Genomic DNA, 16,237 nt, shown 5'->3' with positions numbered 1-16,237 from the left:
GCTCAAGGCACCGAGACAACCTTGCAGTGTTGGAAGATTGGTAGAGGAGCGGTGAACCAAGAGTTCGCCTCAACATGGACTAGGGGTGACCGCTGATCGGTAAGTCACCGATACCACGAGGGTATATCATTTCATCTTTATGCTTGAGCTCAATTTATTTTTTGCACTTAATATTGTGTTGTTTACATTCCTAGAATTGAATTTATCTCTCTTGTCATAGTAGACCGCAAACCTTTAGCTAGAATTGAAGTAGCATTATTATGGTCATTTGTGTTCCTAATCAAAATTGCCTTAGTGTCTTTGATTTTTAGTGGTCATCAGCTATTCACCCCCTCTAGCCGGTTCCTATATCCTTTTAATGGGAGAGCAGATCAACAAAGCTACCAAAAGTTGAGTTTCTTGTCTAGCCATGCAAAGCAAAGGGTGGTAAGGCTCCCAAACGCACCCTTAGGCCCCATCTAGTGGAGATTTAGTTTCTCTTCATATCACTGTCCACATCACTATAGTGCCACTATTCATAAAGTCCCTTTTCACTCTCGGCTTTGTCTTCCTAGCTACTATAGCAAAAAGCCAGAGCCAAGCTCTTCTAAACAAGCCCTTAAACTTCTCAACTTTTCTCCATAATCCATGGGCTACGATCCAAGATACTACCGCGCAAGGTTGGTGGCCATAGGTTGATGGACTCAACTGCTCCCTTGTGCCATAACTCTTATCTCGTTGGCAATGACATGATTCTCTACACATTGTTGTCGACAAGGCTAGCCACCTCAAAGCACTCTGCGATGAGCTTAAGAGTTGCTCAACATCTGGGGTGGAGGATAGGTCAGGCCAACCTGAGCCATGGCTATCCCTGTTACCTTAATTTTTCTTAATAATCATACAACAATCAGTTGCTAATTTGATTCATGCATCATTAGTGGCCCCCCTAATTCATTGGTACCCCCCTTAAGATATTGTTCAAGCCCCGCTACAGCTCAATAGACCTACATAGACAAGTTAAAAAAGGGAACGTGCTCAAGCTCAAGAAGACCTCTCTTCCCACCACTGACCTCCACAGTCTTGCCCTAACTGCTATTGGGGCTCTTGATCGTGTTTCCCTCAACAAGGCGGTGCACATTTCCAATGTCTAAGTTTGAGCATGCCATTTTTTGCCACCTCTACGATGTCAGTGTATTGTTGTAGGATTTAAGAAACCGGCTAGAGGGACGAGGTGAATAGACGGTGACCTGTAAAAACGAAGACTAGGCAATTTTGATTAGTAATGCAAGGGACCTACTTTCTTTCTGGTCTATTGGGGTTTGCAACTTTGAGCGACAAGCAAGCAATTTCAAGTCTAGGAATATAAACAACACAAAGTAGTTCTTGAATTAAACTTGAGCACAAGAGACCCAAGGAGCAAGTACCTTAAGAAAAAAAGTTGATCCCTCCTAACAATAATGGGCATGTTTGGTCACTGAAGCAGCAATCAGGTGTGCAAACAATGATGCCCATTATGCCAATCCAAACATGAATCCCGCCTGACCACCAGTATCATCATCTATTGAAAAGATGCTAGAACTTCCATCCCTTTTGGCCACTGAAGCAGCAATCAGTTGTGCAAACAATGATGTCCTTGTCCTTTCATATACTGACCTGAGCACTATGACTTCAGATAGCAAGTTTGATGTCAAGAGGGACCATTTCTTATGTCCTCAGAGGCTCAGAGTACTGGCAAGTTCAGGAAAAAATATCGATCTGATGTCCTGACCCATACTCCGTATCTTTCAAGAGTTCTTGATTGTCAGATAACTTAGGTGATTGTGGTAAAATAAACTCTGCAAAAGTTAAAGGTGGTTCTTATGTCATCATCCGGACATCCATGGCTTTAGTTCATAGTTTGCTCCCCATTTTGACATGTCCACTCTGGACTCCGGAGTCCTGAATATAGTGTTTTTATTGACCTATTTTAGTTTTCCTAGGAAGTTCTAGTAAACTTTGATCCTTGTTGTGTCAGTGGTTACCATCTCTACTGTACAAATCAGTCTACCTGCCATTATTGTATTACAACTGGATGCACATATATTGCTGAATAGCCTCAATTGTAGTATTTTTTATGTATGGCCTATGGCCAAGGGATGAATGAGTAATTTCTTATGTTTGTACTGCTACTGCATGAGTGCATGCCCATGAAATACATATCAATTCTAGCAAACTATGTTACTCTCAGTCGTGTCTTAGTTTGTGATATTAAAATACATCACACCGCATGGTCTTAGGTCTGTCACTTTGTGAGGTCTTCAAGGGAGAGAAAAAAGATCATATCTTGATACTGAAGGCCCAAAATTTGCCTGATTTTCTCCTTGATTGTTTCTGCAGAAGCATATGATCCTCTTGATCCAACTGGGAATATCACAATCAAATGGGACGTCATGCAGTGGACTTCAGATGGCTATGTTGTAAGTACACTGTTAATACTACTAAGACATGTTTTATATATACTAACAAGACCTTACATCTTAAATGACGAATTGTTTGAGAAAGATGAGATGGCAGGCTCAGAAATTGGTTCTTTCTGAATTCCAAGGAAAATTACCACATAAAGATCATGCATTTGAGTTCTGTCTGACATTCACTGTTCGCATCATATTAAATTGTAATCTTACCAAATGCCTGAAAGTGCTATAGTTTCATGCTGAAGACAGGCATGACCACATGACTGGTGTTTTGCACATAATTTTTTTTTGGAACCATGTTTTGCACATCATCTTAGTATAAGCGTAACACTATAAGTGGGGAGCATATATGCAAGCTCTGTTTTGTGTTGCTGATGTTCTGTGAAATCTGTTCCGCAGGCTGTTGTTTCCATATACAATTACCATAAATACCGACATATCCAAGCACCCGGGTGGAACCTTGGATGGGTGTGGGCAAAGAAGGAGATCATTTGGACCATGGTTGGTGGGCAGACCACAGAGCAAGGGGATTGCTCTCAGTTCAAAGGCAATATACCACACTGCTGCAAGAGGGATCCTTACAACATGCAGGTTGCAAATTGTTGCAAAGGAGGAGTGCTTAACTCATGGGTTCAAGATCCAGTCAGTGCAGTGGCATCATTTCAGATCAGTGTTGGCCGATCTGGTTCTACCAATTACACAGTGAAAGCGCCACTAAACTTCACTCTGAAGGGCCCAGGACCAGGATACAGTTGTGGAGCAGCTCATGTGGTGAAACCTCCTACGAAGTTCATTTCTCAGGACGGAAGGAGAACCACTCAAGCTCATGGTAAGTTATTCCAGCGTTCTTCTTTAGGTGGAAAAACTTTATCTTGTCGTAACAAAAAATCTCTGGCTTATGGTTTTTGTCAGAGCTCTATTGTGTGCTAGGTAGCATATGTTCAGGTCATTGAATAGTGAACGCCTTTTTTTTATTTTTTTGCAGTGACATGGAACGTGACATGTACATATTCCCAATTTGTTGCTCAGCGGGCTCCAACTTGTTATGTTTCACTCTCATCATTTTACAATGAAACCATAGTTAACTGCCCAAAATGTTCATGTGACTGTCAGAATACCAGACCAGGAAGCTGTGTCGAGTAAGTACCACCCCTTCACAGAGTCTCTTAGACACCATATGTTTTGCACTTAACGTTTTCTTTGTTTGTATGTACTTACTATGTTTGTAGGGGTAATTCACCTTTTTTGGTTTCTGTCGTGAATGGACCAGGCAAGAGCAGCATGGCTCCTCTAGTTCAGTGCACGCCCCATATGTGCCCGATAAGAGTGCATTGGCATGTTAAGCTCACCTACAGGGAATACTGGAGGGTAAAGATCACGGTTACAAACTGGAATTACCGGATGAATTACTCACAGTGTAACTTGGTAGTTCAGCATCCGAATTTCGACAAAGTTACTACTATTTTCAGCTTCAACTATAAGCCTCTGAACCCCTATGGAGTAATAAGTTAGTATTTGTTGCACCTCCTGAGTCCTGAACTCCTGACCATGTTCATATAGAATGCTTTAGCTAATTACTGATATTTTGCTGCAGATGATACTGGAATGCTGTGGGGTATCAAGTACTACAATGACCTGCTCATGGTGACTGGGCCAGATGGAAATGTGCAATCTGAGCTTCTGTTCCGGAAGGACCCGTCGACATTCACATTCGAGAAAGGCTGGGCGTTCCCAAGGCGGATATACTTCAATGGTGACAGCTGCGTCATGCCTCCACCAGATGCGTACCCATGGCTACCTAATTCTTCCCCTGTATCATCCCTTGTTCTGCCCATCGCGATTTGGATGGCGATGCTGTTCTTACGGCTTCGTATGTAGTGGCTATCGATGGATTAGCTAATGTTTAGGCAACTGTTTATTGAAACTAGTGATTGTCACATTGGTCTGTTGACACTTGACACATCAAGCATCCTGAATTTCTTGTAATCTAGTGGGTAAGGATGATTCTGGTGTGCCGATTCGGATGTGAAACTGTGATCCAGCAGGCTGGCTGTAGATTCATTCGCATTTTGTGTATTGTAGATCTGAAGATTGGTTAATGCAGACGTATCAGTTATCAGTATCCCCCAAGACAAATCTTGTGCGTGTTTGGTTCAGAAAAGCATGCTAATGTTCAGTATGTTGATTCATATATCATTCTTCTGGATTATGTGTACAGAACGAAAACACAGAAAACATGTGCTCTATATGTCTGTTTTTTTTTTGTTTGTTTGTTTTGCTAGCCTTCAGAGTGCTGAAGTCTTGGCAACCAAAATGCCCTGCAACTCCCAAGTTACATTACATACATGACAGTTTTCCTCTGATGAAGCAATGAAGCTAAACCCAAGTGTTGAAGTCTTGGCAACCAAAATGCCCTGCCTACTGTACTCTGCTCCCTGCCCACGGGACGAGAGAGGCGGAACAAGAACAAAGGAAGAAATGGAGGCCTTGCCCTTGGTCGGTCATGGATCATGGTCATGCCACCAGGAGCAGCGCCAGTAGGAACGCTGAGGCGGCGGCGGACACGATCAGCTGCGAGGCGACGGCGGGCGCGGCGTTGGGCAGGTAGGGGTAGGAGTCCGGCGGCGGCATCTTGCACTCGTCGCCGTTGAAGTAGATCTTGCGCGGGAAGGCCCAGCCCTGGCTGAAGGTGAAGGTCCTGGCGTCCTTGCGCATGAGCACCTCCGACTGCACGTTGCCGAACGGGCCGGCCTCCATGAGCAGGTCGTTGTAGAACTTGAGCCCGTAGAACATGCCAGTGTCATCTGCATGGATGCATGTATAATCAATCACATTGGGTAACTGGGTTTGGCACTTGCATGATGATCAGGAAACATGCCCAACAGTCTGCTACTCACTGATGCTGCCGTATGGTAGCAGCGGCTTGTACTGGAAGCTGAAGACCTCGGTGACGTTGTCCAGATTGGGGTGCTGCGCCACCAGCGTCCACTGCGTGTAGTTCATCCGGTAGTTGAAGTTGGTGATGGCGATCTTGGCGCGCCAGTAGTCCTTGTAGTTGAGCTTGACGTGCCAGTGCACCCGGATGGGGCACATGTGCGGCGTGCACTGCAGCAGCGCCTGCCCGTCCTTCCGCGGCGTGTTCACCCCGGGCGACAGCGCGCGCTTGGAGTCCCCCTCGATGCACCCGCCGGCCGGCCGGGCGTGGCCGCCGTGGCCGCAGCCGCACGCGCACCGGGCGCACGGCACGATGGTGTCGTTGTAGAAGGAGGAGAAGGAGACGCAGCAGGACGGGTACTTGGACGCCAGCTGCTGCGAGTAGGTGCAGGTGACGGTCCACGTCATGAGCGCCTGCGTCCGGCGCCGGTGGTCGGGCGTCCAGTACACGGTGGACGGCACGATCGTCGCCGGCCCGCAGGTGTACCCTGGCCCGGGGCCCATGAGCGTGAAGTTCTTGGGCAGCTTCACCGTCTTGTTGGTGGTGCCGGCGAGGCCGACGGAGACCTGGAACGCGGAGACGGAGCCCGCCTGGTCCTGCCCGTACGCCGACACCACGCCGTCCTTGCAGCAGTTGGCGATCTGCTGGTTGAAGGGCACGCCCGGGAGCAGGTCCACCACGGCGGGGGTCCGCTTGCAGCAGTGCGGGATGCCGGCCTTGAACTTGGAGCAGTCGCCCTGCTCCGTGGCCTGCGCGCCCACGATGGACCAGATCACCTCCTTCTTGGCCCACGACCACCCCACCGTCCACCCGGGCGCCATGATGTGCCGGTACATCTGGTAGTTGCTCATCGTCACCATCGCCACGTACCCGTCGGGCGTCCACGAGATCACGTCCCACTTGATGGTGATGTTGCCCCTCGGGTCCAGGGGATCGTAGGCCACCACTGCAAGTAGTACGTACGTCGGTGCACACAAGCCGCCATGGAGGCGATCGAGGACCGAGGAAGACGATGACAAGAGACATGAGCATCTCATCCATTGGTCGACATTAGAACGAAACAAGGTTTGATTTCTTCAGATGAATGAAGCGACGGCGAACCTGCGACGGAGCAGTAGGCGAGCGAGAGGGCCAGAGCCAGCAGCACGGAGGAATCGCGGAGCCCCATGGATCGATCCTTGATGAGCGAGCCGGCCGGCGGCCTCTGCAAGAGCGTAACACCACCACGGCTGCTGCTAGCTGGTAGCACAAGCTCCGACCCTGGAGGAAGAAGCTAGAGGCAGCGCGAATAAAAGGCCCCTGCTGCCGCAGCGGCCAAGAAGAGCGGAGGAGCAAGATGGCCATCGAGATGGCACGTCACACCAGGCGCGGCCGGCCGGGCGGCTCGATCAGCTGGCCGACGCCGGTTGGTTGAGTTGCGTAACGAGGACTCGAACTACTTACTACTCGATTTGAAAAGAAAGAAATCGCGTGCGTGACGGAGGTGATGGCTCCGCTCCACCTCCCTCTGAATCTGATCGCTAGCTAGCTATTCGCCGGTGGTCTGGTGTGTGCTCTCCAAGGTTTTCATTATCGGAAATAAAAATTTATCGAAGGTCATGGATAAACAGGATAAGCAAGATATATCGGAAATATCAGACCAAATTAAAAAAAAATTTAAATTGTTTTAAAAAAATTTCGTAGAATTTGACTTGAAACTATTTCTAAGCTATTAAACATCACTTGTTCACCGATAAAAACAAGAATAAAACATTATAGTGTGGGACCGTCGCACGGCTGAATTTGGGTTGTCTGTGTGAGAGCAGGAAAGAAGGGAAAAATTTGGCCGATGTCAAATTTTATCGGACCCTGTGGATAGAAAGGAAATTTCGAAAATTTCGGTGAATATCGGCCGATAAAAAAAACCTTGGTGCTCTCTGATTCTCTGAATGAATAATGCCTGCTCATCCCATGGCGGGCGCAGATCCTTCTCCCGCATTGCTCCGCCCCTGAAGCAACCTCTGGTTGGTGACGGAGGGAGGGAAGGTGGAAAGCGACGCGGAGGATCTAGCTATGCTGAGAGAGAGGTGAGAAGTGGCCGGCCCGGCCGATGCGATGCAACGGTATCTCTTACTACCATCTTGGTGTGGTGGAGGTACGATCCGTGTCCGTGATGGCGACGGACGAGCACGTCACTCGGCATGTTTAAATGAGTGAGGTGAGAAGATGCTGTTGCGCTTGTTGCGACGTTTGATCACACGCACAGCAGGCACAGCTAGGATGATGCTGCATGCATAAGCTATCTCCTGCTTGTTCATCCTTTCTCACGTTTCTCAATCATTCCGTGTTTGGAGACTATCCACCGTACCGTATGTATATATATGTACGCACACGTAGAATAATTCCATCTTATATATCCACGAACGTACAGGGTTGTGCAGTGTATTGATGTATGTATATGTTCGTTTTTGCTGGGCCGTCGTCCAAACCTTTCTCAAGTCAACAGAGAGCAACCAACCAACGTACAGAGCCCGACATTTCAATGTTGAGCGAACTGCTGCTTTCAGCTCTCTGCGATGCGCGATCCAGTAGGTAAGCAGATGGATTTCTCCCAATGATCGACTTACTGACCGCTCGTGACAAAATTTAATATATAGGCGAGCAAGAGAAAAAGGTTGTTAGCTCAGTTCATTTCCAACAGCAGCGCAACCGACACTTCTGTAAGATATTAACAAAAGAATAAAGGCACACATAATGAAATATATAGTTCGTGCACACATAAGAGCCATGTACGTACCAGTAAAGAGTTTTCGTTTACAACAGTGGCCTACATTATCTGAATAGTATTTTTAGTGGAGTGGCCAACAGTCTAGATTTTGGGACGAGAAGGTACGGGGCAGATTTATTTATGTGCACGCTGATCCATGACGAATCAGATGGGATCTGAAGATCAACCACGGCGGCAGCAATTTGCCGTCTCGCGACAGCTACCCAAGTCGACTCTCAAGCGGCATGAGACGATCAGGCGGCCGACGATTCCTGTCGTACAGCAGCACGGCCTCACGTGTTGTAACGGCGGGGGCATTAGATCCAACTCCCTGGACCTTGGTCAAGATCAGAACCGACAAAGCCACAAGCAAACAAGGACTACGTGATCAACATGGCTACGTACGCAAGCTAATTAGGCCTGCATGTATGTGCGTGAGCCGCATACACGCGTACGGCGGCATGCAAGCTAATTAAGTCTTGAGGCTTGTATACATGTGTACATGCACAGATGCATCTAACATGCATGCAACGCGTATATCTCCCCACGCGATGGACTTCGTCAGGCTACGTCTCGGCTACGCATGTCCGTAGGGCTCCGGCCCTCGGTCCGACTACGACTACAACTCTGCGCACCCGTTCGACCACGTCCTGAGCGGCTCCACCGAGCTCACGTCGACCACGTCCCAAGCGGCTCCGCTGAGCTTCGACCACGTCTACCACGGACCACGTCTCGAGCGGCTCCGCCAAGCTCCGACCACATCGACCACGGACCACGTCGACCACGTTCCGAGCGGCTCTGCCGAGCTCCGACCACCTCGACCACCAGACCACGTCGCAATGATGATCGCCGCGAAGAACGGCGCTACGACAACCGCGACCACCGTCATGACGACAGGTCGGAAAGCTCGAGGACCGGACAACTTCATCACTGCCGATCATATTTCTATCCAAAGATAAGTACACTTCTAATATTTATATTTAATACAATTTTCATTACGATGTTTCTCCACAAACGTCCTCGTCATGATTGTTCTTCAAATAACGTTTGTCCATGTATACAATCTTAAATATAACATACAGCTATACTTAATACAAATCCTCGACCAGTCCTGTTGACGCTCGATGTCTCCAGAAATGGCCCTGTCTCCGGCTCCTCCCTACACGTGCACGAGCGTCTGCCCTCTGCGTTATGGGTGGTCGGCAGCGGCTCCTTAGCGACGCTTTGTTCTTCCTACACGTGCACGGGCTCCGCGCCCCGCGTTATGGTTAACAGGCTAGCTAGGGCTGAAGATTCAGCTACATACTAACTGGTCGGACAGTTTATATTAAGTATAAACACAAACTTCACATTAACACTGATGTTTACAAAGCACCAACTGCTTTATCACATCATGCTCATTTGCAAATGACTACTAAGCGTCATACGCTATTTCTTCGCCAATGATTTTTCTCCATAATTTATTATTTTGTACATCATGTACTACCGTTCTATGTATTTATATTGCAGTAATTTTGAGCTATGCTCGGGGACTTCGTCGCTCGCTTCTTGACCTACGCTCGGGGACTGCCTCGATCACTCTCCGACCACGGCTCAGGGACTTCGTCGCTCTCTCCTCGACCTGTGCTCGGTGACTGCCTCGATCACTCTCCGACCACGGCTCGGGGACTTCGTCGCTCGCTCCTCGACCTGTGCTCGGGGACTGCCTCGATCACTCTCCGACCACGGCTCGGGGACTTCGTCGCTCGCTCCTCAACCTATGCTCGGGGACTGCCTCAATCACTCTCCGACCACAGCTCAGGGACTTCGTCGCTCGCTCGTCGCTCGCTCCTCGACCTGTGCTCGGTGACTGCCTCGATCACTCTCCGACCACGGCTCGGGGACTTCGTCGCTCGCTCCTCAACCTGTGCTCGGGGACTGCCTCGATCACTCTCCGACCACGGCTCGGGGACTTCGTCGCTCGCTCCTCGACCTGTGCTCGGGGACTGCCTCGATCACTCTCCGACCACGGCTCAGGGACTTCGTCGCTCGCTCCTCGACCTGTGCTCGGGGACTGCCTCGACCACTCTCCGACCACGGCTCAGGGACTTTGCGTCTCAACTACATGTGACTGGCAACTCGCATACAGTTGGGATATTTTTTCTCACTTAGACCTTGCTACAAGGTTCATACCTCGCCTTCTAGCAAGCTCGGGGACTACATCGGTACGATGCACCTGCCGGTGCATCTCGTATCGCCTGTACGACGATTGGGTTCTCAACTTAACTAGGAATTATTTTTAGACCCTGGCACCATGTGCCTACGTCACCTACTACCAGGCTCGGGGACTAAGTGGGCACACTTCACCTTGCGGTGAATGTGTTGGTTTTTTCGACCCCTACACCTCTGAAGATTCAAGGACGCTATGCTTCAAGACCACTTACATTTCTTTCTAGAAATACAAGTGGGCACACTTCTCAGAACGGAAATCTTTTTCTTTTTTCTTAAGAGCACCATACATTCTTCGGACAACTTACTTCTCCGGCGATGGCGGTGGTCAGAAATGTCGAGAACTCAAGCCTTACTCGTCGGAGAAGGTTAAAATGGCGTGTCTCAGCATAATACATGGTGCTCAGGGACTAGCTGTGGGGGTATTGACCCCTATACCCTTACGGCTAAGCTTGGGCTGGCCCGGATCGATGGGTCTGGTCCACCCGAAAGACGACGTGCGGCCTAGCCAACCTGATCAGAGTCCCGCACAAGGAGTCAAGGCGGATTTGGCGATCAAGCAGGATCCTGGTCGGTTAGAATAGGAATCCTTATCCGGCCACATATGGCAATTGTAACTGACTAGGATTGGTTTCTAGATCTATAACCCTGCCCCCTGGACTATATAAGGCGGGCAGGGGATCCCTCTAAAAAAACATCTCTCATTGACATACAACAATACAAATCAGACGCATGACGTAGGTATTATGCCTTCTTGGCGGCCGAACCTGGATAAAACCTCGTGTTTGTCTTGCGTCACTGTCTTGTTTGTGGCTTGCGCATCTGTCTGTCGACAATCTACTACCTTGGGCATACCCCTAGGTAGACTGCCGACCATATTTCGTCGACAGTGGTTCGTCATGGATCCTTGAGCACCCTGTTATGTAGTTGATCTGTCTGACTTAGCTTATTTATGTGCAGGACTTGATGAAGACCGCGAAGTACCGAAAGAGGTGCTTCGACCAGATTGAAGGGATCACGGCGAATAATAAAGAACTGGTGGCCGAGGTGGAACACTTGCGCCGCCAACTTGAAGCCGTCGACTAGAAGAGGGCAGAGCTAGAGGCACAAAACCATAACCTAGTCGGCCAGCTTAATAACAAAGAGCGGGAAAGAATAAGTAAGTTGTCACTTTATCACAGCAAGTGTGTAACACGTATTGTTGTGTTGTTGGTAGTGACAGCTGTAATGCAGGCTTAGAAGATGAAGTAACCCGCCTCCAAGAGGGGAATAGCTGCGTGACCGCAGAGTGTGGTCGTCTGAAGGAGGACAACGAGAAACTGGCACGCAGCTAGTCTCAACTCTAGGACCACACCACCAAAATGAAGGAGGAACTGAAAAGTAAGTATTCCAGACCACCTTTCTCATTCTGTTGCCTACCTTGTCTTGTCGTGCCATAACATTTTGACGTCTCATACGGTGTTCAGTTTTTAAAGTCAATGCCAAGAGGCATTTGGAGGCCGTGCTCAAAGAGCGTGACGGCTGGAAAGCACGATGCCTCGAGGCCACCGAGGAGCGGGACACGTGGAAGAACCGGTGCCAAGAAGTGGCAACTGGCATTGTCCCCGTCCTCGACCTTATCGACCCGGCGCTCACAGAGGAAGAGCCAAAGACGCCCCAGCTCGGACTGGTCGAAAGATGTAGACAAGCGTGGGGATGGTTTCAAGAATTCGTGAAGGAGGCGGGTGAGTACACGGGTGCCCATGTACTAAGCATGGTACGTGCTCACTACCCCCTGATCGATCTCAAGCGCCTGGAGGCTAGGTACCCGAAGGAGGTAGACCCAGACAAGGCGGAGGAGCTTCGGACGGCCCAGCTGGACTTGTCGTCAAAGATAATTGGCGACATTAACCTGTGTGGAGGTGGGACAGCACCTGTACAGGGTACGCCATTGACAAGTCAGCTGGAAATGCCATCAGTTGCAAACCAACCAACGAAGCCTGTGGTCTCGACCAGCCAGGCATCAGCGGGGCCATCCCCTTCAGCTCGACTAGCACAAGAGTCCCCAAGACTCGAGTAGGATGTCGTAATCGGCGAGCAGTAAGTGCCATGTGCCCCGACCAGCCAATGTAATAGGCTTAGAGCTATAGAAGGAGGACATAGTTGTGTTATTGTAAACTTGAGCCTCTTCAGGCAAGCTTGTAATAACATACCTGTATATCATTATAAGCTTGTTTGTTTTGTATGAAACGTATTTAAGCTTGAAACTTTATGTTGGTGTAACTAAGTGAGAACATGTTAACGTTCTGTTTAGTTGTACCATTTTGCTCGACACATCATCCTGAAAAGTTTGTGCGGCCCTAGCTTGGCATGTGGTCGGAGTGTGAGGTACAGTGACCTGTGCACACGTACATGCGGACAAGTCAAATCAAGGGGGACCTGCCGATCACCCATAACGTAGAGAGTGGATCCCATGCACGTGTTGGGAGGAACCGGAGACAGGGCCTGCTCCGAAAACCGTAGAAGAAGTGGTGGTCGGCTTTTACTGGCTAAGTTAGAATAACCATAAAATTCGAAGTGACACAGTAGAGTGGTCGGAGGAATCATAATTGCTTTATTGAAGTAAATCTAAAGTACAAGAGGAGTACATATCTCAGTAGTTAAGCATAGAAACGTCTAAGCTTGTCGATGTGCCACGAGTTTGGCACGTCCGTACCGTCCAGGTGAGCTAACCTGTAAGACGTTGGTCGCGTGACTTCCTTGATCATGAAGGGTCCCTCCCATGGGGTTGCGAGTTTATGGATGCCAGCCTGGTTCGTCTTCCACTTCAGGACCAGGTCCCCGACCACGAAGAAACGCTCTTTAACGTTCTTGTTGTAATACCTGCGCAAAACAGTAAGGTACTTGGCCGTACATACACAAGAATCGAGCCTTTTCTCTTCTGCGCTGTTCACTTCTAGCTCCCGTACTTCATTGACCTTGCCTTCATCGAAGTTCTCTACCCGTGCTGATCTGAAAGCTATATCTGGTGGGAGGACTGCCTCAGCGCCGTAAACCATAAAGTATGGTGAGACGCCGGTGTTTTGACTGGGCTGAGTTCTGAGGCCCCAGACCACGGCTGGTAACTCTTTGAGCCATCGTCCGGGAGCTTTGTCATTTTCTCTGTACATCCTCTTCTTTAATGCGTCCAGGATCATGCCATTTGCCCTCTCGACTTGTCCATTAGCTCTAGGGTGAGCCACCGAGACGTATTTTACTACTATGCTCCTTTCATCGTAGAAGTCCCAAAAGGCATTCCCGGTGAACTGAGTTCCCAGATCGGTGATGATGCTGTTGGGTACGCCGAAACGGTGGATGACCTGGTCGAGGAACATGATAGCCTTCTCTGAGGATGCCCGTACCAAAGGCATGTACTCTATCCACTTAGAAAATTTGTCGATCAGCACGAAGACGCATGTAAATTTCCTAGGAGCCGGTCTGAAAGGCCCGATCATATCCAGTCCCCAGCATGCGAAGGGCCAAGAGGTTGGCATTGTCTGGATCTCATGTGCTGGTACATGGATTCTCTTGGTGAAGAACTGACAACCCTCACAGTGGCGGACTAGCTTCTCTACGTCGGCTACTGCTGACGGCCAATAGATCCCTGCTCGGAAAGCCTTACCGACCAGTGTTCTTGAGGCCGCGTGGTTGCCACAGGAGCCAGAGTGGATTTGATCTAGGAGATGTTCGCCTTCCTCCTGGGTTATACACTTCATCAAGATTTCCTCCTTTGCGTTTTTGTGCCATAACTTGCCATCGATGAGCAGATACTGCTTACTGCGACGCATCAGGCGCTCGTTTTCTGTCTGATCAGTATAATCGCTACCATCTGTTAGGTACTTGATGAAAGGTACTCTCCAGTTGGGCTCATGAGTGGTCAAAGGCGGCCCGATGGTGCTCGACGCCGGAACCATAGCCACCAATTGCTGGTCTAGAGGCTTGACTGCCGTGGAAACTTCCTCTTCGATGGAAGGCATGAACAGGTCTTGGACGAATACGCCATGTGGGATTTTGGCTCGAGATGATCCTAACTTTGACAGCACATCCGCTGCTTGGTTCTTGTCCCGGACCACGTGTATGTACTCGATGCCATAGAACCTGCCTTCCAGCTTTCTTACCGATTTGCAGTATGCGTCCATCTTTTCGCTGGTCGTGTCCCAGTCCTTGTTGAGTTGGTTGATGACTAGAGCTGAGTCTCCATAGACATAGAGACGTTTAACACCAAGCTCAACCGCAATGCGTAAACCATGCAGGCATGCTTCATATTCGGCGGCGTTATTAGATGCTAGGAAATAAATCCTGAGGACGTACTGGAGCTGCTCCTTGGATGGTGACACGAAAAGAACTCCTGCTCCCGCACCGTCAATGTTGAGAGAGCCGTCGAAGTACATAGTCCAATATTCGTCGGATCCCGGAGAGGCAGGCATGCCTAAGTCTATCCACTCGACGATGAAATCGACGAGAGCCTGAGACTTGATTGTAGTATGGCTTGCAAATTCCAAGGAGAAGGGGCATAGCTCCATTGCCCATTTGACGATGCGCCCGTTCGCATCCTTATTGCGAATGATGTCCTCCAAAGGGTACTCGGTCATGACCACCACACGATATCCGTCGAAGTAATGTCTCAACTTTCGGGATGTTATCAGTATTGCGTAGAGCAGTTTCTGAATCTGTGGGTACCTGGTCTTGGATTCGTTGAGTACCTCACTGATGAAATAAATTGGCCGCTGTACCTTATAGGCGTGGCCCGGCTCATCGCGCTCGACCACCATGGTAGTGGAGACCACCCGATTGGTTGCCACAATGTAAAGTAGGAGAGTTTCGTCTTCTCTGGGAGCAGTGAGGACCAGAGGTGATGTAAGGTATTGTTTTAGCTGCGTGAAGGCAGCGTCTGCTTCCTCCGACCACTCAAACTTCTCGGATGCTTTAAGCAGTTTGAAGAATGGCAGCCCTTTTTCTCCTAATCTTGATATGAAACGGCTGAGAGCAGCCATGCATCCGGTAAGCTTCTGGACATCCTTCATCTTTTTGGGGGCTTCATGTCTAAGACAGCTTTGACTTTCTCCGGATTAGGGCGTATGCCATCGTAGCTGACGACGTTGCCTAGCAATATACCAGAAGGAACACCAAAGGTGCACTTCTTTGGGTTTAACTTCCATTGGAATGTATTGAGGGCTGCAAAGGTGCGTTTTAGGTTGTCAACAAGGGTATGTGCTTCCTTGGTTTTGACAACTACATCATCCACATAGGCCTCTACAAGGTTGTCTTTTATCTCGTCTATGAGGCAGGCCTGAATGGCGCGTTGGTACGTAGCCCCAGCGTTCTTGAGCCCAAACGACATAGTCGTGTAGCAGTAGGCGCCGAAAGGCGTGATGAAAGACGTCTTGATCTGATCATCCTTTTTGAGGGCAATCTAGTGATAACCAGAGTAGCAATCGAGAAAGAAAAGGAGCTCACAACCAGTGGTTGAATCTATGACCTCGTCTATGCGAGGTAAGCCGAAGGGGTCCTTAGGGCAGTGTTTGTTGAGATCAGTGTAATCAACGCACATTCTCCATTTATTATTCTTTTTGCGTACAAGAACCGGGTTGGCTAACCACTCCGGATGATACACTTCTTTGATAAATCCGGCTGCCAAAAGCCGTGTCACTTCTACCCTAATCGCCTCCTTTTTGTCGCGAGCGAAATGTCATAGCTTCTGCTTGATAGGTTTGGCCTTGCTGTTGACATTCAAGAAGTGCTCGATCAAGTTCCGAGGTACACCGGGCATGTCAGCAGGTTTCCATGCGAACACATCCACGTTGCTCCTCAAGAACCCGACGAGCGTGTCTTCCTATTTGGGATCTAGGTTGGCCCCAATAAGGGCCGTTTTGCTGGAGTCACCGTCGACCAGCTGGA

The 16,237-nt window shown here is 49.2% G+C and overlaps 2 protein-coding genes across 2 annotated transcripts; one reads left to right on the top strand and one right to left on the bottom strand.

Annotated features, from left to right (window-relative positions):
• Window positions 1-693: 693 nt before the first annotated feature.
• LOC136495716 (COBRA-like protein 2) lies at window positions 694-4,310 on the top strand. The gene is made up of 6 exons (XM_066491574.1): window positions 694-728; window positions 2,330-2,435; window positions 2,832-3,261; window positions 3,418-3,571; window positions 3,662-3,939; window positions 4,027-4,310. The coding sequence occupies exons 1-6, from the start codon at window positions 724-726 to the stop codon at window positions 4,308-4,310; spliced, it is 1,257 nt and encodes a 418-aa protein (XP_066347671.1). The 5' UTR covers window positions 694-723.
• Window positions 4,311-4,599: 289 nt separating this feature from the next.
• LOC136495710 (COBRA-like protein 5) lies at window positions 4,600-6,691 on the bottom strand. Its single transcript, XM_066491570.1, has 3 exons — window positions 6,469-6,691; window positions 5,330-6,313; window positions 4,600-5,236 (listed from the first exon to the last, which is right to left on the bottom strand). The coding sequence occupies exons 1-3, from the start codon at window positions 6,533-6,535 to the stop codon at window positions 4,947-4,949; spliced, it is 1,341 nt and encodes a 446-aa protein (XP_066347667.1). The 5' UTR covers window positions 6,536-6,691; the 3' UTR covers window positions 4,600-4,946.
• Window positions 6,692-16,237: the final 9,546 nt, after the last annotated feature.

The sequence above is a fragment of the Miscanthus floridulus genome, chromosome 1 (assembly GCF_019320115.1).
Source record: "Miscanthus floridulus cultivar M001 chromosome 1, ASM1932011v1, whole genome shotgun sequence".
Taxonomy (NCBI): Eukaryota; Viridiplantae; Streptophyta; class Magnoliopsida; order Poales; family Poaceae; genus Miscanthus; species Miscanthus floridulus.
This window is presented reverse-complemented; position numbering and strand designations above follow the sequence as displayed.

What these genes read in the sequence shown, in the direction of transcription:
- LOC136495716 (XM_066491574.1), top strand. An exon ending in GGACTTCAGATGGCTATGTT is followed by an intron (nt 2,436 to 2,831) that starts GTAAGTACACTG and finishes TCTGTTCCGCAG; the next exon opens with GCTGTTGTTTCCATATACAA. An exon ending in AGACCAGGAAGCTGTGTCGA is followed by an intron (nt 3,572 to 3,661) that starts GTAAGTACCACC and finishes CTATGTTTGTAG; the next exon opens with GGGTAATTCACCTTTTTTGG.
- LOC136495710 (XM_066491570.1), bottom strand. Translation starts at nt 6,535, where the DNA reads ATGGGGCTCCGCGATTCCTCCGTGCTGCTGGCTCTGGCCCTCTCGCTC. An exon ending in CGCCTACTGCTCCGTCGCAG is followed by an intron (nt 6,314 to 6,468) that starts GTTCGCCGTCGC and finishes TACTACTTGCAG; the next exon opens with TGGTGGCCTACGATCCCCTG. An exon ending in GCTACCATACGGCAGCATCA is followed by an intron (nt 5,237 to 5,329) that starts GTGAGTAGCAGA and finishes GCATCCATGCAG; the next exon opens with ATGACACTGGCATGTTCTAC.